The sequence below is a fragment of the Manis pentadactyla genome, chromosome 3 (assembly GCF_030020395.1).
Source record: "Manis pentadactyla isolate mManPen7 chromosome 3, mManPen7.hap1, whole genome shotgun sequence".
In the NCBI taxonomy this organism is placed as follows: domain Eukaryota; kingdom Metazoa; phylum Chordata; class Mammalia; order Pholidota; family Manidae; genus Manis; species Manis pentadactyla.
In genome coordinates, this window is record NC_080021.1 from 214,571,320 (window position 1) to 214,593,674 (window position 22,355).

The 22,355-nt window shown below is 48.5% G+C and overlaps 1 protein-coding gene and 1 long non-coding RNA gene across 2 annotated transcripts; both read left to right on the forward strand.

Moving 5' to 3' along the window:
• Positions 1-15: 15 nt before the first annotated feature.
• SWI5 (SWI5 homologous recombination repair protein) lies at positions 16-5,221 on the forward strand (the record flags this gene model as incomplete). The annotated part of the gene is made up of 5 exons (XM_036914032.2): positions 16-344; positions 673-721; positions 2,437-2,558; positions 3,264-3,358; positions 4,936-5,221. Coding segments are annotated over 5 exons (660 nt in total), but the record flags the coding sequence as incomplete, so codon positions are not given.
• An 11,478-nt stretch (positions 5,222-16,699) lies between these two features.
• Positions 16,700-20,807, forward strand: LOC118926612 (uncharacterized). Its single transcript, XR_005030553.2, has 3 exons — positions 16,700-17,246; positions 19,044-19,228; positions 19,353-20,807. It is a non-coding gene; the product is annotated as an uncharacterized LOC118926612 (long non-coding RNA).
• Positions 20,808-22,355: the final 1,548 nt, after the last annotated feature.

Consider the following 22,355-nt stretch of genomic DNA (forward strand, 5'->3'; position numbering starts at 1 on the left):
GGGCGGGTCTAGGAAGCAGCGGAGTGGGCGTGGCCTAAGTTATCACATCCCATTGGCTATGGAAAGATCAAAGGGAAAGGGCGTGGTCAGAACACCCTCAGCCAGGAGGACGGGTGCAATGAAAGCTGCGCGTGCAACCGCTGGCTCCGCCCATCTCGGGGCGTAGGGGCGGGGCCTGAGTTCTCAGGGTGCGCGCGCAGCTCACGGTTTGCCCGTTCCTGGTCTCCATTGCAGGATTCCAGTTACCTGGAGGACTTGAGAGGCTGCTCTCTCGCCCCCGCCCTGGACCCTCCGGCGCTGCAGACTCCCCCGAGACGGGGGCCCCGGACCCCAGGGCTCAGGAGGTGGGCAAGGAGCGGACGGCAGGGAGAAAGCGCATCCCTTCAGAGTCCCTTTCCCGACACCCCCTAGCTCCACCTAGACTGTCTCGCCCCAAGGATCACCTCCACAGAACCCCATCCGGTTCTCCGCACACTCCCCGCCCTCATCAGTATCTCCCCTTCCCTGAGGATCCCGGGAGTGGATCTGCCGTCTTCCCACTTGGATCCAGCCCGGCTCGCTGCTTGCTGCGTCCCTCTGCTCCTCGTCCCACACCCCCACAATAAACCCCTTTCCTCCCAGAGCGGACTGTAGATCCAACCAGCCTTCTTTTCCCCTCGGATGCCTCTCCAGGACTCAACCAGGACCTTCCAAAAGTCTCCGCGGGGCCTTCCGATCCCCTGTGAGTATGCCTGTCCCCTATAGCCCTCCACCGTGTTAGTCACTGCAGCTACCAGCCCTCCTCTGCCCTCTCCATCCCCGAGCAGCTGACGCACCCCCAGCCCTCTCCAAGTCCTTCCCCGCTGCAGACCTACTCCAGGTCCTTTCGCAGCCCTTGCCCTTCTTACCTTCTGCCCACCAAGCTTCAAAGCAGAAGCTGCCCTGTCCTGCCCTGTCCTTTGTCAGTGATGCTCCCCAGGCTGTTCCAGGGGGCTCTGTCCCTCCTCCGGCCTGACAACACCCCCAGGTGGTTGATTTTGTCCTTTTTCACATCAATATCCCCTCCCTCACCCATTCCCCACGCCCCCGCCCCGCGGGGAAACCACTCTGGTTCCCAATGAGCACCTGCGCTCTCTTGCCTCAGGGCATTTGGCTGTGCCGTCCCTGGCCGGGAATACTTCTCTTCCAGCTTTTTGCCAAGCTGATGCCTCTTCAGCCTTCACAGCTGAGCTTCCTCAGAGAAGCCCTACCACCACTTCTGGCTCAGTCCAGTCCCTCTGTTAGACACTCTCTTAGCGCACTGTGCTGCAAGTTCAAAGCGCTTTTCAGAGTTATAGTTAGTTGACTAGTTATTTACGACTCACTCATTCGACAAATGGTACCGAGTGCCTGTTGTGGGTCAGTTACTGTTGGAGACGGAGCAGTCAGCAGTGAACAAAACAAAGTCCCTGCCCTCGTGGAATTTACATTCTAGTGGTGTAGGGCCAACGGTGAAAATAATGTTTTCCGTGAAATGTGTTCTGTGTCAGGTGGTGTAGTGACCATTTAAGACAGAGTGTCAGGGAAGCCTTTCTGATGAAGTGTGACCTGTGAGTAGAGCTATAAATGGAGATAATCTGGAGGAAAAGCTTGACTGTTGGGTGTTTTGTGTTTGGGACTAGGCTATATGTTCCTTGAAAGCAGGGGGCAGGCTTGCTGTCTCAAGCGTTGCTGAACGCCTGTAGCCTTTGCCAGTGCCTGGAAGATAGCGCTTACTCACTGTGGACTGACTGGCTAAAAGCCTCTGTCCTAATAAGAACCATGTCTTCTTCAGTCTCTCCTTGTGTCACATGCAGAAAGTCGACCCAACACACATTTCCAGAAATGAGCAGTGACCCTGGCAGTGTTCACAGATTTTAGAGGCAGAGAAGACAAAAATGAACTGTAGCCCCAGGGAAGGGTTTTGTTATCCATAGAGATAAATCCAGTGACATCCTGGCCTTGAGAGGAGAAGCCAAGAGGTAGACCTAAAGTGGATTCACTGGGGTCAGACTAGGGGCCAGGGTGGGCCCTTTAGTTAGGATTGGGTTTGGCTGGGAGTGAAAGAAAACCCGCAAATGATGGTGCCTTAAATAGTCCGCAGGGACCATGCCTCTGTCTTCGGTGTGGTTTCTACCTCAACACTGAAGATAATATTACTTCCACATTCCAGCCGGCAGGAAGGAGGAAGGCCAGAGAAAGGAATGCTCTCTCCCTGGAAGGACAATTCGCATATACCATTTCTGGTTGAGTTCCACTTGCCAGAACTCAGTTATAGGGCCACATCTAATTCCAATGGAAGCTGGAAAAGGGAGTCCTGGTCAGGGTGTGAGGTATCCGTAACCAAGCAGAGGTGGGAGTGGCCGTTGGGGGACAGCTTGTGGGTTCTGCCTTGTGAATAATTGGTCAGTCCGGCTAATGGCTTTTTGTGTGCCTCAGCGGCCATCTCCCAAGTCTGGTCAGGCCGATGGGGCCAGCGAGGATTCTCTGCACCTTGATATTCAGAAACTGAAGGAGAAGAGGGCCATGCTGGACAAGGAGATCGCCCAGTTACTGTCTGAGTAAGTCTTACTGGGTTCCTCAGTGTGCATGAGATACGTTTTAACTAGTGCCCTGTAACTGAAGCCCAGTTCATACTAGTTTAGTAAAAACGACACCGTGCACTTGGATTCAGGGCATCTCAGCAGCCCCTCCGGGAGGGTGTGGTCAGGCGCAGAGGGTCAGGAGCGAGGAACCGGAAAGCCGTCTGGGGTGGCAGTTACTGCTCTCCAGTCTCTGTGGGGCCCCCATTCTCTGCCTCTGCTGCCGTGCGCATTCGGGCTCTGTTCTCTCTACAGGTGGGCTTTCCAGTCCTAGGGAAGGCTGGCTTTTCCACAGCTCCCAGGTTTTCCCACACCCTGTGCTGCAGCCACATGGCACAGACTCAGCAGCCTTTGATGTACATTTCACACCTGAAGGGGATCTGACTGCCACTCATGTGCCCATCTGTGAATCCCTCAGCTGTTTGCAGGGTCATGTGGTACCTGTGGTTGGGGACCCTCTCTAAGGGCATGGGGAGCATTTTCAGGAGGAAGGCCTGGGCAGATACCCTGCCCGTACTGTAAGCTCCATGAGGGCAGGTCTATCTCGCCATCGCTATGTCCCCAGTGCTGAGTACCGAGCAGGCTCTTAGTGAACGTTTGTTAAATAGATGCGTCAGTACACTCTGAACGCTGGATCCTCAGCACTTTCTTAACAATTCTCTCTCTCTCCATCCCTCACCCCAGAGGCTACAGTGTAGATGAACTGGAGGACCATATCGCACAGCTGCACGAGTATAATGACATTAAGGATGTGGGCCAGATGCTGCTGGGAAAACTCGGTGAGCGGCAGAACTCCAGGGAAGCAGCCAGCGGCCGCAGGGAGTCCCCAGACCCCCGGGTGGTTAGATTTTGCTCCTGGGTCTTCCGACTTGCCAGCAGCCCTCCCACCCTCCTCAGCTGCCCCGCTCCCTGAGTGCCCCTGCCCTCCTGGCCTCCTAGCGAAGCAGCTGCACGGCTCTTACTTGAGTCACTGGGGTGTTTTGGCCTCAAGTGGAGCCCGCCTTGTAGCCGTAGGCAGGTTTGAGCACGGGCTCACCCACCTGCTAGACTGAGAACTAGGGTTCCCAGACTGATGGAGACACCATCCTGGCCCCTCACGTGGCTGACTTGCAACAGCGGCAGAAAGTGCAAGGTGACTCCATGTGGCTCAAAGTGGTATTTTGTTCCTCCCTGAATACAGTCTCACTATTCAGCAGGCTTAGCCAAGGCGCAGACCCCCATGTGTCTGGGCTGACTAGGACAACCCACCTTGGAGACAAGGAAACGTGTAGCTGGCCTCACTTCCGTTACCAGGCGCGGGTTGGTGTGCCCCCTGACATTGAGCAGCCAGTGACACTGGGGCCAGTGACCAGCATTCAGGGCTGGGGGTGCTACACGAGGATCAGCACCTGCTGCAGAACTGCCCGTCGGCATCCAGGATTCCACGGCAGGGGAGGCTCGCTTGCTTCGGTGGGAATGGCTCCCAAAGGAGGGGAAGGAGAAAACAGGAGGGGGGAGGTATAGACAGACAGGAGGGGAAGGTGATCAGGGACCAAGAAGAAAGGAGTGTGACGGAGCTGTAGCCTAGAGGTTAAGAGCCATTAACTTTTGTTGGACAGAAACCAGCGTGACACCTGTCCTGTGTCATGGGACCCGGAGCACGCAGTCTATCCCCTTCACTTGTTTAGCTGATACTTATCTTTATTTATTGAGCACCTCCTCTATGCTGCTCTGTAGGATGTGGGGACACTTTGGGGAATCAGACACTTAGAGGTCTCTGTTCCCATGGGACATATGTTTCCGTTTTGGGGGCAGGGGAGGGGAATGGTCAGTGAATAAAGGAATACAAACCAATGGATTATGAAAAGCATCAAGTGCCATGAAGGACACGAGGGACTGAGATGGAGAACATTAAGGTCTGAACAGGGTGGCAGGTGGGGATGAGGTGAGGTAGGCAAGGAAGGCCTCTGAGGAGAACTCTTCCCATGCGAGGAAAGGAGAACCTTTGAGGAGCAGGAGGGATAACAGCACCAGAGGGCGACAGCATGGCATGTGGGCCAGGCTAAGGAGTCTGGGTTTTCAGCGTGCCCCAGATACAAATGCAAATAGAAATGTACATTTTCAGCAGGTGACTCTAGCTGTTTTGTGTGGGGAAAGGATTCTAGGGGAGCTGTGTTTGACCCCAGCAAAGTGGGATCAGGGTTCAGTGAGCCTACTTTGCAGTGGCCAGTGGACTGACCCACAGTAGAGAAGGGTTATCTTGACTGACTAGGGGGTCGGGATGAAGGGGCAGAAGTGGGTCCTGGCGGGGCAGGGTTTTGGCCATCCTCCCCCCGCTTCTCCCACCAGGCATTCATCTTTCCTTCCTTCCCTTCAGCCATGATCCGAGGTGTCACCACCAGAGAGTTGTATCCAGAATTTGACCTGGACATGAATGACTGAGCAGGGGCTCATGGCCCACTGGGACAGGGATGTGGACACAAGAGCCCAACCAGCACACCTCCAGGCTTTCTAGCAAGAAAGTGTCAGAAACCCTGTTCTAGAAAATCCAGGCTGAGTCAAGAGTGGGACAGAAAAGAAGTGGTATTCCCATGTCTGAGGTTCCTGTGGAGGTGTGTCTGTATCCTGTTTGTAAATAAACGTCTGGGTGATCTTGGTGTGAATTCCTGCACTGACTCTCTCCCCATTGATTGCCCCTAATCTTACCTGGGAGAAAGGGAGTCTGCCTTGGGTTGTAACAAGTTTACCCATACCAGGCTCTGGGCTGAGTGCCTGACAGCCAATCTCCAATGCTTAAAACCATCCTATGAGGAATTAGTATTGCTATCCCATTTTAAAGATGAGGAAATTGAGGCTCAGAAGCAAAGTGGCTTGCCCAGGGTCACACAGCCAACAGGTGGCAAAGCAGGGTTTCAAGCCCAAGTCTATCTCTAAAGCTTCTGGTTTGCAATACTGCCTTTCTGGGTTGGGGAACAAGTGGGTAACAGCTGAGAGCGAAGTAGAGGCCTTGGGAGGAAGTCTTCTTCCCTCGTAAATCAATCTACAGAATGTGGGTTCCAGTCCTCAGTTGTAATCCTCCACCCAGCAAGGGTGAGCTGTTGTCATTTCTTCATCACGTGTTGCTTATTGTGAGCAACCGTCATGGCAGAGGTGAAACAGGTGTTGCGGCTGCTCGGTGCAATCCAGAATGGCAAGGTGTCTAACTGAACTTGCTAAGCATTCCGACTCTGCCAGCTGCTTCTCTGGCCCTGGCCCTGCTGGATATTCCCCTCAGGTTTCAGATGGATTAGCAGTGTTTGGGGACAGGCTGTCATGAGGTAAAATAAAGTTTCTAAAATCCAGCCACAGGAGTCAGACCTGGGTTTGAGTTCAGCTCTGCCCACTTACAAGAGAGGTGACCAGGGGCAACTGACTAGGCCTCTAGAAGTGGAAATAACTGTGGTAATATATACATCAGGGCAATTAACATAAGCTGCCTCAACAAAACCCCAAAATCTCCATGGTTGAGCACAATAAAGGGTTCTTTGTCTCACAAAGTCTGAGGAGGGTTGGGTAGCCCTCCTACATTGCTGAGCCTCACTGCTGGAACCACAGCGGGGAAAAGAGAGGTAGACGAGACACATCAACTCTCAATTGATGCATCCCCCTCATTGGCAGGTGTCTCTTGTGCTCACAATTGTCCAGAACTAGTCATGTATCCCGAACATACTGAGGGAGACTGAGAGGTGAGGGTGGGCATGTGGATGTTTGATGGGGATGAGCCGCCGCCTCAGCCACAGGTACCTAGCTCCAAAGGGTGCTCCAGACAACCAGCGTCATACACCCTCTGCACTCACCGTGGAAGCCAGCATGCATTCCCATCTCTGGGCTTTTCTCGCCATTTCCTGTATGTCCACATCATGATGTCAGTGGGTGTTCACAGCCACCTAATGAGATAGGTCCAATTATCATCCCCATTTTGCAGCAGAGGGAACAGAAGCTCAGAGAGTAGAAGCAACTTGTCAAAAGTCACGCAGTGGCAGAGCCAAGAGCCTGGGTCTCCCTGGCTCCTAACCCCAGGCTTCTAACCTGGGCCCCACCCGACGAGGCCTTGCACTGGGCTCTTCCCAGACTGGTGTTCTCTGCGGACAAGACTGTCAGGTTCATTTCAAACGATGCCTCTCCCACCTGGACCCCACACTCTCGGTATTTACCTGATTGAATGTGGCCCCGATCCTGTTCCTTAGGTCTCAGGGGAGAGCTGGCCACCCAGCTGGAGAAGGATCCAGGACTGGGTTGGGCTTCTGAGATTCTCACGCTTCTTAGATCCCACACAGCTGTTACGTCCCCCGTGCCCCGCCCCTCTCAACTCTCCAGGCCACATCAATTTACAGCGGAAGAGGAGAAAGGTAAGCGGCCAGACTCCGACTGGGTGGGACCTGGAGAAGTGACCCCCTTCCCGGGTGTTTCCCCCACTGCACCCCATTTTCTTCACATGGACAGTTGGCTTGTCTTGCCTCTGTCCACGCAGTGTCTCAGTGCAAGGAGCTGAGGAGTCACGGTCCCTGGGTCTCTGCTCACCGGCCCGCAAGAAGTCAGGGAACTATGGAGCAATGAGAATACAGTCATAAAAGGCTGTTGTGGGGTCAAGGGACACATTTGAGAGGAACGCAACCAATTTGGGACATTGGGGAAACTTCCCCAGGGAAGAGAGGTTAATGCCTGCCCAATAGAAGGAATTAGCCAGACAAGATTGTGAGAGAGTGTCTTGCCAATGGGTTTCAGCCCCGGGCAAGTTCTCTATGGATCCAGTGTGACCAAAGAAAATGACAGCAAAACGTTCTTGGGGTGAAAGGGTTATACCCAACTTTATTTCCAGGTGGCAGGTCAGTCACTAAAATCCCATTCACTCAGAGCGACTCTGCATGCAGCAAGCCGATCTCTGCCTCTGGGCCCCTCTGTCTGCACAGCCTCTCTGGGCCTCTGTCCTTGGTGCTGCCACCACCCCAACCTCTGCTCTGCTCCCCTGCAGCCTTGCAGCCCTGCCACCGTGTGGTGCGCAGAGCACTGGGCAGAGCTCTTTATATAGAGTCAACAGCCATGTATTGCCCACAGGTGTGCAGTGAGCTAGTCAACCAGGGCCAGGTGAGAATCCTGGCCACAGGAACTTTTATCTACAGAGAGTATTCCAGGAAGGGAAATGGCATTTGCAAAGGCCCAGGGGCAGAGAACTTAGAGGCCCGGGGTGGGCACTGAGGGACTCAGTCTGGTTGGAGAGTGACTAGGGACAGTGATTTACTGACTGTGTTCATTCAGATTCTTGGTGTGAGATGAGAGCCTCTTCCAAACACAGTTGTAACCCAGCTCTGCATTTTGGGTTTATTTTATTGGTGGGGAGGAAATGGGTGCCATTTTAATCTTCTGCAACTCAGATATTTTATGATTTAACTTATGATTTTAAAAATTCAATAAATACATTAAAAGCAGGCACACAGGAAGAATAATAGAATGCAGCAAAATAATAATGATGCACATTTAAGATGGTAGGGTTATGGGTAGATTTTTAAATTTTTTCCCACTTCTCTACCTAGTGCGCACTGTTATTATACTGTCACCAGAACAGCAGCTACAGGACCCACATCTCCATGCCTCTACTAGTCCTCAGTCTAGCTAGTTACTCCTGGCCTTCCTGTAGTGACCCCTTTCTTCTCTTTTCTTTATTTCTCCCATCCCCTTTTTGGTATCTAATTTTACATTTTGTGACAAGGTATTTTTGTGCTTTTCCCCTTAACTCTGTACTAGTCATTTTTCTTAATTCTAACCTTAATTCTCAACCTTAACTCCAATTATTGGAAATCACTTGCTCCCTAAAGCCCTCGCCTCTTACAAATTACAGATAACCCAGAGTCCCAAAGCCTCTTGTGGCTACTATGTACCTGTTTTCTGGCTGTCTCAATGAGTTGCAACTCTTCTGGAAGGCAGCAAATGGAACAAGGGAAGATTCCCATGTTCTCCAGTTGAGAATGAATACACTGTGCAGTGCTCCAAAGATGTTTGCCCTTTGGGCCAATCTTACAGCGTCTAAGGAGGAGGTTTGGAAGGAAAATTATCTGGGCCCACTTGCCTCTTGTGCAAGGGCTCTTCTCCTGGGTGTCATGGCAGGCACAGACCTTAAGGGGGTGGTGTCTGCTCAGAAATGCACCCGATGTCCTAGGGAGCAACCTCTGGGAGGGCCTTGCTGGGAAGTTCCTGGCCTGCTGAGCCACTGGCCACAGACTATATATCCTCAGAGTGCCCCACATAGAAGAGGGGGTTCTCTCTGGCAGCGCCCTTCCCAGGGGTCTGAAGTGACACCCTGCTCCCGGACTGGTTGTGAGACATGACTAGTGACACGCCATTTCGCAGGGTGTGCCCCTGTGGGCTGGAAAGCAGGCCACCAAGGGTAACTCTGACATGGAAGTGCATAAACATTGTTTAATCACATCCGTTGTAAACCTAACTCAAAAATATTTATCATCCGGCACCTACAGGAGTTCAAAACAGTAATGCAATACAGCCTACGTTATCATCCCTGGGGACAGGAAAGGGTCATTTCTGGGCAGCCTGTCCTCATGAATGCAGTGTCACCAAATAGCATCCCACTTCAGCTTTGCTCAGAGGAAGGGGACATTTCAGGGAAGGAGGGAGGGAAGGAAAGCCAGGCCAGGGGCCCAGGGGCCCTCTGTGGTGGGGGAAGGATACCAAGGCTCCACCCTGCACGGTGATGCCCCAGAAGCACTGCAATGACAGATGCAGCTAGTGTCAGGTGGGCAGGTGACAATCAGACACCCAAACTGATCAAAGACCAAAGTTTCCCCAGAGAAGGGGCTGACGGTAGTAGTGACCAGCATTTAGGAAACTGGTCGGTCAGGCAGTGCGATGGGCTCTTCTCGTGCAGTACCTCCTTGGCACCTCCCAACCAAGGAGTGTGGTCAGGTGGCATCTCCCCATTTCCCAACTGAAGCTCGGAAGGGAGGAGTGACGTGATCTAGGTCACAGGTCCAATATGTGGCTTAGCTGCTGACTCCAGAGCAGGGCCAGTGGTGTGTTGTCCTGCCTGCCCAGCGGAGGGCCGGCCTCTCTTGAGTATCTCATCCAAGCTTGTGCGTTAATAAAAGGAGGAGTTAGAACTTGAACCCAGACTTCTCAGAACCCTCAAGCCCAAGGTCTTAACCACAGCCTCTGCTGTGCTGCTTCTTAGTTGTGTCTGCCCAAGAGCCTGACCTACCAGCCAGGCCAGAAACGAACAGCCTCGGCCTTGGCCCCTGTCTGCTGATTCCTGTGAGCAGGAAGCTTTGCTCCCTTCCCACTCAGCCTCTCCTTTCCAACATCAGGAACTCTGAATGGGAGCAGATCCTCTCCTGACCTTCAGCTCCCTCAGCCTCTCGTGTTCATCCCAGGATCCCAAGGGCTCTCAGCTGGAATAGTAATCATAGCAGCTAACACTCGGAGCACACGCTCTGTGCCAGGCCCAGAGCCTAATGCTCAGCTCAGCATAAAGATTATGCATATTTGCGTGTATTCCGAATCACAGCCCTAAGAGGTCCACAGTTATCCCCATTTTCCAGATGAGGTAAATGAAGTTCAGAGAGGTTATGTCACTTTCCCAAGGAACCCAGCTAAGTAGCAGACTCAAAGGCTAAAGTTTCCAGAGACATGCTCTTTAAAGACTAGGTAATAGTTTTCAAACCTCTGAGCATCACAATTATCTGAGAGGGCTTTTAAAATAAAGATGTGGGCCCCTAACCCTTCCCTAGGGATTCTGATTTTTCACGCCTGGGGCCTCCTGTATTTTTTTAACGAGCTCCCCTCTGGTGCGCATTCCTTGACAGTTGGTGAAATTGCGTCTAACCACCAGTAATTAAGTCCGATGAAATCCTGCCTCCAAACCAGCCACCTTCAAACCCGTCCGCAGAGCCCCCGGATCCTAAGAGCCAGCTCTGGATCAAACCCAGGGGGGATTAGATCTAGCTTCTCCCCATAGCCCTCTCAACAGGCCCTGGCATTTGTCAGCATCATTCCTTGGCTGGAGGCGACCTGCTGCTCCACCCTCCACCTTGGCACCAGCAGACCTGCCTGGCTGGTTTGCCAGGGAGGAACTCTGCCTGTTTTGCCATCTTAGGGCACTGTTTGCTTCTGATTTATTGGGGCTTAGGAAGTACCTGTACGGGTTGGGGACGAGGACCACGTGGAAAAGAGTGCAGGGCAGGGAGTCACTTTGACCAGTGCCTGCTTTGCGGACCACAGGGGCTGGAAGACCCCGGGACAGCCCCACCACTCTACCACCACAGTGCGGCCGCCCACCTGATGCTTGTCTCTCTGAGTCAGCCTCTCCCACCCAGCAGCACCCTGACCCCAGGCTCACCCAGACAGGTACTCCTGTGGTGTGACTCATGTCAGTCCCTCCTGCTATCCAACCCATCTCTGGAGTCCCACGCTTCCTGCTAAGGTGTTTGAAGGAGGGGTGAGTCAGGGACTGACAGAATCTTGCCGAGGAAATCAAAATGCTGATAGTTTTGTGTTTCCTTTTGAAGCTGTGACCAGATGGATAAAGTTCTGCAGGCTGTGCCACGTAAGGGATGCAGGAGACTGGGCTGTACCTCTCCAGACCTCAGTTTCCCCATCTATAAAGTAGGGAAAATAAAACCTGCTGTGGTTACTTCACAGTTGATCATAGAAAGGCTGGGTTTTGTTTTTGCTTTTCAAGTCATGTTTATTGATGTATACTTGACATTCAGTGAAAAACTCACCCGGCAATTTAATAAATGCAGTTGCCACCATAATCAAGGTGTAGAACTGTTCCTCCCTCATGCCTTTTTGCAGCCAACCTCTCCCCGATCCCTAGGAATCTGTTGGTCTGTTTTCTGTCAGAAGGGTCAAGTTTAATCATTAAAATGACCTATTATGGAAAAATGTGTAAGCATATAAAACCAAGTTTTCTTTAAAGGATATTTTGGAACAGATAATCATTAGGACAGTCAAAAGAATGGGTTTAAAAATAATCTTTGTAAATTAAAGTGCAGTTGACAAAGTAGTTTTAGGATAGTTGTAGAGTAGCTAGTCTAGTTACTATATAGTTAATAGTTACTAGCTAGTTAATAGTCTAGTTAATAGCTAGTCTAATTGTCAAGCTTCAGGCTGGGGCTGGTTGATGGAAAAACTATGTTAAATAATGCAACTGAATCCACAGAAATTCTCTATGGGGCAGATTTATGTTCTTAAGAGATATTTGTCACCTTCTTAAAATTCACCCCTGCTACCACCATGAAAGGGACAAAGAAAATAAAAACCTCCATTCTGTATGAATCAACCATCACATGTTCAAATATAGCTTATCTACATGAAAACTTCTTTATAGCACATTTCTGTCTACCAAGCACCAGCCCTTAGGTTCAGGCAGCATCTTGAACTGGACTGGGTCGAGCGGCATGGGAGCCTAAAGGGAAAGGCTGATTCCGTGACTGTAAAGATGTAGGCAAATGTCCGCTGGTTGTTACGATGCTACACTTGTGTGTTCTAAGCATATTCCTGGCCCCCAGGAAGGCAAGGTCCTTAGAGGTTAAAGTGGGACCTTAATGAGCTAACGCTCCGTGCACTAGGGCCTGGGGAGGGGTGGGGAGAGAAGAGCTGCGAAGGCACAGAAGACAGGGAAAGGGAGAGGGCTGGGCGTGCAGGAGAGAAAACTCTTACCTCCAAAGCTGCAATTATCTGGGCACTAACACACATTTATTCATTCATTCAATGAGTATTTTTCCAAGCACTGATCTAACTTCTGGAGATATAATAAGTGAGGCATCAGGCAAACATCCCTGCCCTGTGAGCTCACATGCTCAAGTAGGGGAGACAGACAATAAAGCAAATAACTTGGGTGATAAGTGCTAGGGAGCAAAATAAATCATGGAAAAGGGATGAGATGTGAAGCCTATAAAATTTTTCCCCCAGTTCCACTCCAGCCCAATACATTTGAATGAATTCAAATTTATGTCCTGGCCCAGGAAAAGGCCCATTCTGGGGAAGTTGTAAATGAGGCAGGAAAGGGTCAGGGGAGTGGAAACCACAGGAAGCGAGGGAGGGAAGGAGCCCTGATACCTGGGTGGGGACCGGCAGGGATGTTTGGAGGGTCGGTGCAGAAGCCAGAGTGGCCTGAGCAGGGTGATCCGGGAACAGAGCACAGAGAGGAAATGGGGCGGGGACAACTGTGAGGGCCTTTTACAGCTCTCTAAGGGCTTCCGGCTTCCATTCTAGGTGAGAACGGAAGGGCTTTGAGCGGAAAAGTAACAAGACTGACTTGCATTTTTACAAAATCCCTATCCACTGGGTGGGGCAGGGGTGGGGCTCAAGGGCGAATGCAGGTGAACGGTGAGGTGTCAGATTCTGGAACAACTGTATTTTGAAGGTAGAGGCGGCAGGCTGTAAGGAAGAGGGGGGCTGCTAGGATTGGGCCTGAGGAACTGGAAGGGTGGAGTTGTGATTTAGTGGAACGAGGCAGTCTGTGGAAGAGCCGGGTGATTCAGGCCAGATAAGGAGTTAGGTCTGGGTTCTGTTAGGTTTGAGCATAGCAGTGGCCGTGCTAAGTGACAGATATTTGGGGATGGCGTTCATGGGAAATGTCAGGAGGCAGATACAAATGCAGACCCGACAGTGAAGTAGCCCCAGTACCGACGTCACCGAGGAATGGGTGAAGCCAGGAGAGGAGCCAGACGCGGCTGTGGGCGCCAGCAGGGACAGCTGGGGCAGGAGGGGCGCCCGGCACCAGGGAGCGACTCGGAGACCCAGCGGTAGGAGGCGGCAGTGACCGACTGAGTCAGATGCTGCGAGAGTAGCCACGGATTTAACCAGGAGGTCTTTGTTGACCTTGGCAAGAGCAGTTTCTGGAGAGCAATGGGAAGTCTCATTAGCGTGGTTCCAGGGAGCATGGGAACCGCAGTACTGGGGACGGTGGCTAGAGATCATCTTTCCAGTTTTGCTCTTAAAGGAGGCAGAGAAATGTAGTAACTGGAGAGAGACGTGAGATCAAGAGTTTATGTTTGTTTTTCTGTTTGGGGCTTTTTAGGTATACATGAGCTAACCATAACATTTACCATTTTAACCACTTTTAAGTGTAAACTTCTGTGGCATTAAGTACTTTCACACTGTTGTGCAACCATCACCACCATCCATCTCTAGAGCACTTTTCCTTTTGCTAAGCTGAAACTTTACATCCACTGACTCCTCTTCCGGCCCCTGGAGTCCACCGTTCCACTTTCTGTCTCTATGAATCTGACTGCTCTAGGGACCTCATATAAATGGTATCACCTAGTATTTGTCATCCCGTGACTGGCTTATTTCACTTACCATAATGTCCTCAAGGTTCATTCACGTTGTAGCAGGCATCAGAATTCCCTTCCTTCTTAATGCCTGAACGCTCCTTGGTGTGAAGCGACCACATTTTGCTTATCCATTCATCATGCATCAATGGACACTTGGATTGTTTCCACCTTTGGCTACTGCAAATAATGCTGCTGTGAACATGGGTGGACAAACATCTGTCCAATGCTTTTGCTTTCAGTTCTTTGGGGAATATATCCAGAAGTGGAATTGCTGGATCATACTGCCATTCTGCGTTTAATTTTTTCAGGACCTGCCATGCCATTTCCTGTTTGTTTTTAAGATAGGAGCTGTAACAGCATGCTTGTGTGTTGATAAAAATGATCCAGTCAAAAGGAGGAAATTGACCAAGCAAGTGGGAGGAGAGAATTGCCCTGGTGCCAACTCTGGGTCAGGAGAGAAGGTGGGATCTTGTGCACAGTACAGGCATACCTCGTTTTATTGTGCTGCGCCGATACTGCGTTTTGTACAAATTGAAGGTCTGTGGCAGCCCTGCGTTGAGCAAGTCTATCAACACCATTTTTCCGATAGCATTGGCTCCCTTTGTGTCTCTGGGTCACATTTTGGTAATTTTCACAGTATTTCCAACTTTTTCATTATTATTATATTTGTCATGTGATCTATGATCAGTGATCTTTAATGTTATTAGTGTGATTGTTTGGGGGCCCATACAAGATGGCAAAGTAATCAGTAAGTGTGTGTATTCTGCTCCCCCGACTGGCTATTCCTCCCACCCCACCCCCATCTCTCTCTCTCTCTGGAGCCTCTCTGGTCCCTGAGATGCAGTAATACTGAAATTAGACCAATTAATAATCCTACAATGGCTGTTATTGTTCAAGGAGTCACCCCTTTCTCACTTTAAATCAAAAGCTAGAAAAGAGGAAGCTTAGGGAAGAATGCATGCTGAAAGCTGAGACAGGCCAAAGGCCAGGGCTTATGTGCCAGCAGGGAGCGGAGCTGTGGCTGCAAAGGACAAGTTCTTGAAGGAAATTAAAAGTGCTACTTCAGTGCACACGTGAATAAGAAAACGAAACAGACTCCTTGCTGCTAGGGGGAAAGTTTTAGTGGTCTGACTAGAAGAGCAAACCAGCCACAACATTTCGGTAAAGCCAAAACCTAATCCAGAGCAAGGCCCTAACTCTTCAATCCCATGAAGGCTGAGAGGGGTGAGTAACTGCAGAAGAAAAGTTGGAAGCTGGTAGACAGAGGTTGGTTCATGAGATTTAAGGAAAGAAGCCATCTCTGTAAAATACAAGTTCAAGGTGAAGCAGCAAGTGCCAGTGTAGAAGTCGCAGCAGGGTATCCAGAAGGTCTAGCTAAGGTCACTCACGATAGTGGCTACACTAAACAGCAGACTTTCAGTATAGACAGACAGCTTTCTATTGCAAGAAGATGTTATCTAGGACTTTCACAGCCAGAAAGGAGAAGTCCACGCCTGGTTTCAAAGCTTCCAAGAATGGGCTGACTCTCTTATTAGGGGCTAATGGAGCTGGTCGCTTTCAGTTGAAGCCAGTGCTCATTTACCTTTCTGAAAGATCCTAGGGCCCTTAAGAATTATGCGAACTCTACTCTGTGTCCTCTAAATGGAACAACAAAGCCTGGATGACAGCACATCTGTTTACAACATTGTTTACTAAGTATTTTAAGCCCACTATTGAGACCTGCTGCTCTGATAAAAGATCCCTTTCAAAATATTACTGTTCATTGACAGTGCACCCGGTCACCCAACAGCTCTAATGGAGACGGACAACAAGATTAATATTGTTTTCACACCTGCTAATATAACATCTATACTGCATCTCATGGATCAAGGAGTAACTTCCACTTTTGAGTCTTATTATTTAAGAAATACATTTTGTAAGGATATAACTGCCATATGGAGTGATTCTTCTGATGGATCCGGGCAAAATAAATTGAAAAACTTCTGGAAAGTACTCACCGTTCCAGATGCCATTAAGGACATTTGTGATTTGTGGGAAGAGGTCAAAATATCCGCATGAACAGGAGTTTGGAAGTTGATTCCCACCTGCGTGGATGACTTTGAGGGGTTCAAGCCTTCAGTGGAGGAAGTAACTGTAGGGGTGGTGGAAATAGCAAGAGAGCTAGAACTGGACGTGGGGCCTAAGGAAGTGATTGAATTGCCACAATCTCAAGGTAAAACTTGAACTGCGGAGGAGTTGCTTCTTATGGTGAGCAAAGAAAGTGGTCTTTTGAAATGGAAACCGCTCCTGGTGAAGATGCCGTGAAGGCTGCTGAAAAGACGACAGAGGGTTTGAAGTCTTACATAAACTTAGTTGATAAGGCAGCAGCAGGATTTGAGAGGACTGACCCCAGTTTTGAAAGAAGTTTTACCGTGGGAAAAATGCCGTCACACAGCATCACACGCACAGAGAAGGGTCAATCGATGTAGCAAACTTCACTGTTTTCTTATTTTAAGAACCTGCCCAGCCACTCCAGACTTTAGCAACTGCCACCCTGATCAGTCAGCAGCCATCAGCACTGAGACAAGACCCTCCACCAGCAAAAGGGTTCTGACTCACTGAGTTCTCATTTTAACATTTTTTAGCAAATATTTTTTAATGAAGGTATGTACATTTTTTAGATGTAATGCTATTGCACACTTAATAGGCTATAGTATAGTGTAAGGATAACTTTTATATGCATTGGGAAACCAAAAACTTCAATGCACTTACTATTTTGTGATATTTGCTTTATAGTGGTGGTCTGAAATTGAACCCTCAATATTTCCAAGGATTGGCCTTGGGTAGCATCCCCAGGAGATTATCCTTAGTTACAGGAGGAAAGACAGATTTTCTTTCTTTCTGGATGCAGGGAGGTGCAGATGTGGTTGAGGGACCTTACACAAGTCCTCTTCTGATTGAAATAGGAGGCAACAGTTGATATCAAGAAAAAAAGAACTCTTCAGCTTTATTCATAATCACTAAAAACTGCTAAGAAGTCCTTCAACAAGTGAAAGAGTAAACAGATTGTGGTATGTCCATGCAGTGGAACACTGGCTGCCCTAAAGCTGACTAAGCCAACATGGATACAGCTTAGACAGACAATGCTGAATTGGCCAGTTCCAAAAGTTTCTAGACTGTGTGATTCCATTCATGTGACATTCTAGAAAAGACAAAATGATCAGAACAGAAGAAAATAGATCAAGCATTGCCAGGGCTGGGGTAAGGGAAGGGTTGACTGCCAAGTGACATTATGAGGGATTTTGGGTGATGGGCCCATCTGTATCCTCATCATGATGTTGCCTGGCAGCTGCATCTGGGGAGGTCCCTCCCTGCGCACTAGGTGAGACCTCAGCCTGGACGGGGGAGGGTTCTTGACTCTGAAGGAGAAGGAATTCTTGAGCAGGTTGGATGAGTGTAGGTAAGGAAGGAAATCATTAAAGTGAGAGTAGCAGCCAATGGCAGCAGCCCTGCAGGAAATAGAGTGCAAAGAAGAACAGAGGGAAGAAAGGGAAGCTCATTGAATTGCTGCTTGGCATAGGGCAAATCCCTTGCCAACTCCTAAAGCCAGGGTCATCTGGCATCCAGTGTCTGCTTAGATCTGCACAGCATGGGAATTAATTCCCTACCACCCCAGGATTTGGGGGGGGCCACAGAGCCCTGGATGGAGTGAGATTACACTTTGAGAACTTCCCAAAGGCCAAGAAAGGAGATTTTCAGGCAGGCTACTAGAGAGCATGATCGACAGCTGCAGTCCTGTCTGGGTCACCCAAGTGACAGGAACTTGCAAGCCCACATCAGAGATCTCAGTAGCCTTTCTCTGCTTGTCTGAAGTAGAACAGAGAGAGTGAAGACTTGTGCTTAAGTCTAGAAAATTGAAATTGCAAAGTAACAGACGCTTGCCATCAGAAGAGCGCAGAGACAAAACAGAAAAAGTTTGAGCAGTGAGAAGGCCTTATTTAAGGCAAAAAGCAGACACTCAAAGAAAGGGAAGTACAGGCAACCTCAGAGAGGAGGTGCACTCAAAGACTTAGGATTCTGTCTTAAAGGCTTTTAAGAATGGGGTGAAAGGGAGGGGGAGGGGTGCATACGCTTGACATGTGGTCTCATGAGGTCTCTCGCTGGTGGGAGACATTTTGTCACCACCCACAGTCAGTTCTCTAGATAATTCTGAAAGATAACACAAGGAATTTATTGATCCTGTTCTTCTCCAAGATAGTGGTTACCTTCAAGCACTGGGAACGTATCAGTTACGACTGCTCGCCCTGCCTTAAGATAGAGTAGGTTGCTGGCTGATTACCAAAGAATATGTTAGGAATCTTACCTCCTAACTCCCTGGTTTTTAAAGTGGAATCTTAGCCTTAGGTTGGAGTCCCTCCTGTTCTTACTACACTATTTATATTGCAGTATTTTTAGGAAAACTAATCATGATGCTTGTCCCATGTCCCTGGCCTACTTTAATGGGATCGTGGTGGTAGTGGGCCGGCAACTGTCTGTACTCGGCTAGAACTGAGAACCAAAAACAGTGAACCTGAAACAGTATTTTAAAAAAGAAACTAGAGAGTGATACTTAAAAGCACTCTCGGCTTCTATTTCTTTGATATCTACTATGCACAGAGCAGAGATGGATCTACCAGGAAGCTAATGACTTCATGTTCAAGCTTCATTCTTTTTCACGGAGGGCCCCCCAATTGTATAAGCTTCAAGCCCCTTGAAAGCTGGGTTCACTTCAGAATGGGCCAAAGGTTTCTCTTCCCCGGGGCCGCACAGGAGTCCTGACCTTGCCCCCGTCTCCACCCTCAGCCCTCTCCCTTCGCCTGCTCTGGCCACACCACCTCAGGGCCTGGTGTCTGTGCCCCTCTGTCTAGAAAGCTCTGTCCCCAGATGTCTACATGGCTGTTCCCCTGGCGTCCAGGTCCCAGCTTATGTGTCACTGCCTCCAAAATGCCCTCCTGTAATTTTCTTGCCTGTTCCCCCCGACCCTGTAGACTCCGTGAGCCCAAGGATCTGGTCTGTGCTTTGACACCAAGTCCCCAGTGCTAGGGCAGTAGTTGGCCCGCAGATGTACACGATTAATACACAAGGGAGGACTGAATTGGAGAATGGTCAAGTGGGTGTCATTTTAATCTCCATCTTACAGGCGGGGGGACTGGTCTCATAGAGGTCAAATCACCCACTGGAGTTGGGGTTCGCACCCAGGCCCTTCTGCCACCAGAGCCCAGCCCAGATGCACAGGCTGTACCCCTCCTCCTGGTGCTCCAGACAGGCAACTGGCATCAAGGCCTGTGGTCAAGCTTCTGGTGTTCCTGAGCACGTCTGTACATAGTAAGAACTGTTTGCACTTTTGTTAGAGGCGCTAACAAAGCCTGACTCATTCCATTTTGAAACAAGCTAAGAAGTTAAACCTCTCCTTCCATGTTGTTCTCTAACCAGACCTTTCGACTTTCAGGAATTTTGCCTGGAGCAGCCTGGAAACCACAGATAGGGTCATTCCATTCTTAAGGCAGTTTTGATGAACATAGTCTCCTCCACGCCAGCAAGTCTGCCCTCAAGCCATTGATTAGCTGTTGGTTCCGCACAGGGTCCCCTCCTGTCTCCCCTTTAAAACGCTCTCACTCTGAACCGCACTTTGGAGATGACCTTGGAGGATGCTGGTCCACCTTCTTCCCAGGTTGCCTGCTTCCTAAACAAAGCAAATTTCCTCCTCACACCAACACATGTCTCTCGAGTTTTGGCTTTAAAGCAGCTGAACTTGGGTTCGGGACCGGCTTGGTGAGACTTTCTTTGGCTTTAAAAACAGAGTCTATTTCTTGGAATGATAAACTCAATTGTTTAACTTCAATTTTAAGCTCAACTTTCCAATTTCATGTTGCTTACCCATTTGGCACAGTTAAACAATCACTCTTACATTCTAGACTTTTTAGGGTTAAACTCACTTACTGAGGAAAACATTTTACCAATTCTAATTATGGCAATCAGACAACACAAAGAGATAAAAGGCATCCAAATTTGTAAGGAAGAAGTGAAACTGTCCCTATTTGCAGATGACATGATATTATACATAGAAAACCCTAAAGACTCCACCAAAAAACTATTAGAACTAATAACTGGACTCAGCAAGTTACAGGCTACAAAATTAATACACAGAAACCTGTTGCATTCCTATATATAACAATGAACTAGCCAAATGAGAAATCAGGAAAACAATTCCATTTACAATTGCATCAAAAAGAATAAAATACCTAGGAATAAACCTAACCAAGGATGTGGAAGACCTATACTCTGAAAACTATAAGACACTCATGAGAGAAATTAAAGAAGACACCAATAAGTGGAAATCTATCCCATGCTCATGGATAGGAAGAATTAATATTGTCAAAATGGCCATCCTGCCCAAAGCAATTTACAGATTCAGTGCAATCCCTATCAAATACCAACAGCATTTTTCAATGAACTAGAAAAATAGTTCTAAAATTCATATGGAACCACAAAAGACCTCAAATAGCCAAAACAATCCTGAGAAGGAAGAACAAAATTGGGGATATTATGCTCCCCAATTTCAAGCTCTACTACAAAGCCACAGTAATCAAAACAGTATGGTACTGGCACAAAAACAGACCCATAGATCAATGGAACAGAATGGAGAGCCCAGATATAAATCCAAGCATATATGGTCAATTAATATATGATATGGAGACATGAATATACAGTGGGGAAAAGACAGCCTCTTCAACAACTGGTGTTGGGAAAACTGGGACAGCTACATGTAAGAGGATGAAACTGGATTACTGCCTATATCCATGCACAAAAGTAAATTCAAAATGGGTCAAAGACCTAAATGTAAGACATGAACCATAAAACTCTTAGAAGAAAACATAAGCAAAAATCTCTTGAACATAAGCAATTTTTTTTCTGGACACATCTTCTCAGGCAAGGGAAACAAAACAAAAAATGAGCCAGTGGGACTACGTCAAACTCAAAAGCTTCTGTACAGCAAAGGACACCATCAGAACAAAAAGACAACCTACAGTATGGGAGAATATATTCATGAATGATTTATCTAATAAAGGATTAACATCCAAAATATATAAAGAGGTCATATACCTCAACACCTAAAAAACAAATAAACTGATTAAAAAATGGGCAGAGGAGCTGAACAGACACTTCTCCAAAGAAGAAATACAGATGGCCACATGAAAAGATGCTCCACATCGCTAATCATCAGGGAAATGCAAATTAAAACCACAGTGAGATATCACCTCACACCAGTTAGAATGGCCACTGTTCAAAAGACAAGAAATAACAAGTGTTGGTGAGGATGTGGAGAAATGGGAACCCTCCTACACTGTTGGTGGGAATGTCAATTGGTGCAGCCACTGTGGAAAGCAGTATGGAGGTCCCTCAAAAAACTAAGAATAGAAATACCATTCAACCCAGGAATTCCACTTCTAGGAATTTATGAGAAGAAAAATTCCCTGATTCAAAAAGATATATGCACTCCTATGTTTATTGCTGCATTATTTACAATAGAAAAGGTAGGGAGACAACCTATCAATAGATTAATGGATAAAGAAGATGTGGTACATACACACTATGGAATATTATTCATAATCCTGCCATTTGCAACAACATGGATGGATCTAGAGGGTACTATGCTCAGTGAATAAGCCAGGTGAAGAAATACAAATACCATGTGATTTCACTTATTTGTGGAATATAAATACAAAGCAAAATAGAATGAACAAAACAGCAGTAGACTCACAGGTACTGAGAAGGGACTGGTGGTTACCATGGAGGAGGAGCTGGGCCAGGTGGGGAGAGGGGGGGAGGATAAAGGGACAAAAATTCTCAGTCATATGTAGGCTGGTCACGGGGATAGTAGTACAGCATGGAGAACGTAGTCAGTGATTCTGTAACACCTTCCTGTGTTTACAGATAGTAGCTGTGGTAGTGCTGGTGAGGATTTAATTGTATGGGTAACTGTTGAACCACTGTGTTGTATACTTGAAACAAATAGAAGACTGTATATCAATTTAAAAAAAGAGAGATTCCTAAGCTCTTAAGCCCTCCTCCTCTCTGAGGTTGCCGCACTCCCCTTTCTTTGAGTGTGTACTTAAAGAGTTAAATAAATAGACTTAAATAAATAAATAAAGACTTCTCACTGCTGGGGGAAAAAAAAAAGGAAACAATTTCACCATCCCAAGGGATTTGGGGTGGTTTTCCCCAGCAAACTGAGGCTGCGTATTGATCAAGTGTTTTGGCCAGGACGCAAGGTCCCCCTGCCCCCCATCGTGATAGGCCACACTGACTCCTCTTCTATAATCTCTGTGCCAATAAGGACTGCAAGTGGGGTGGTGTGACTGTGGGGTTCAGTTACTAATTTCTCCAACTAATTGAGATTTGCAGATATCCTCTGTTCCCACCCAGGTTTCCTCACCAATGGACTGGATCC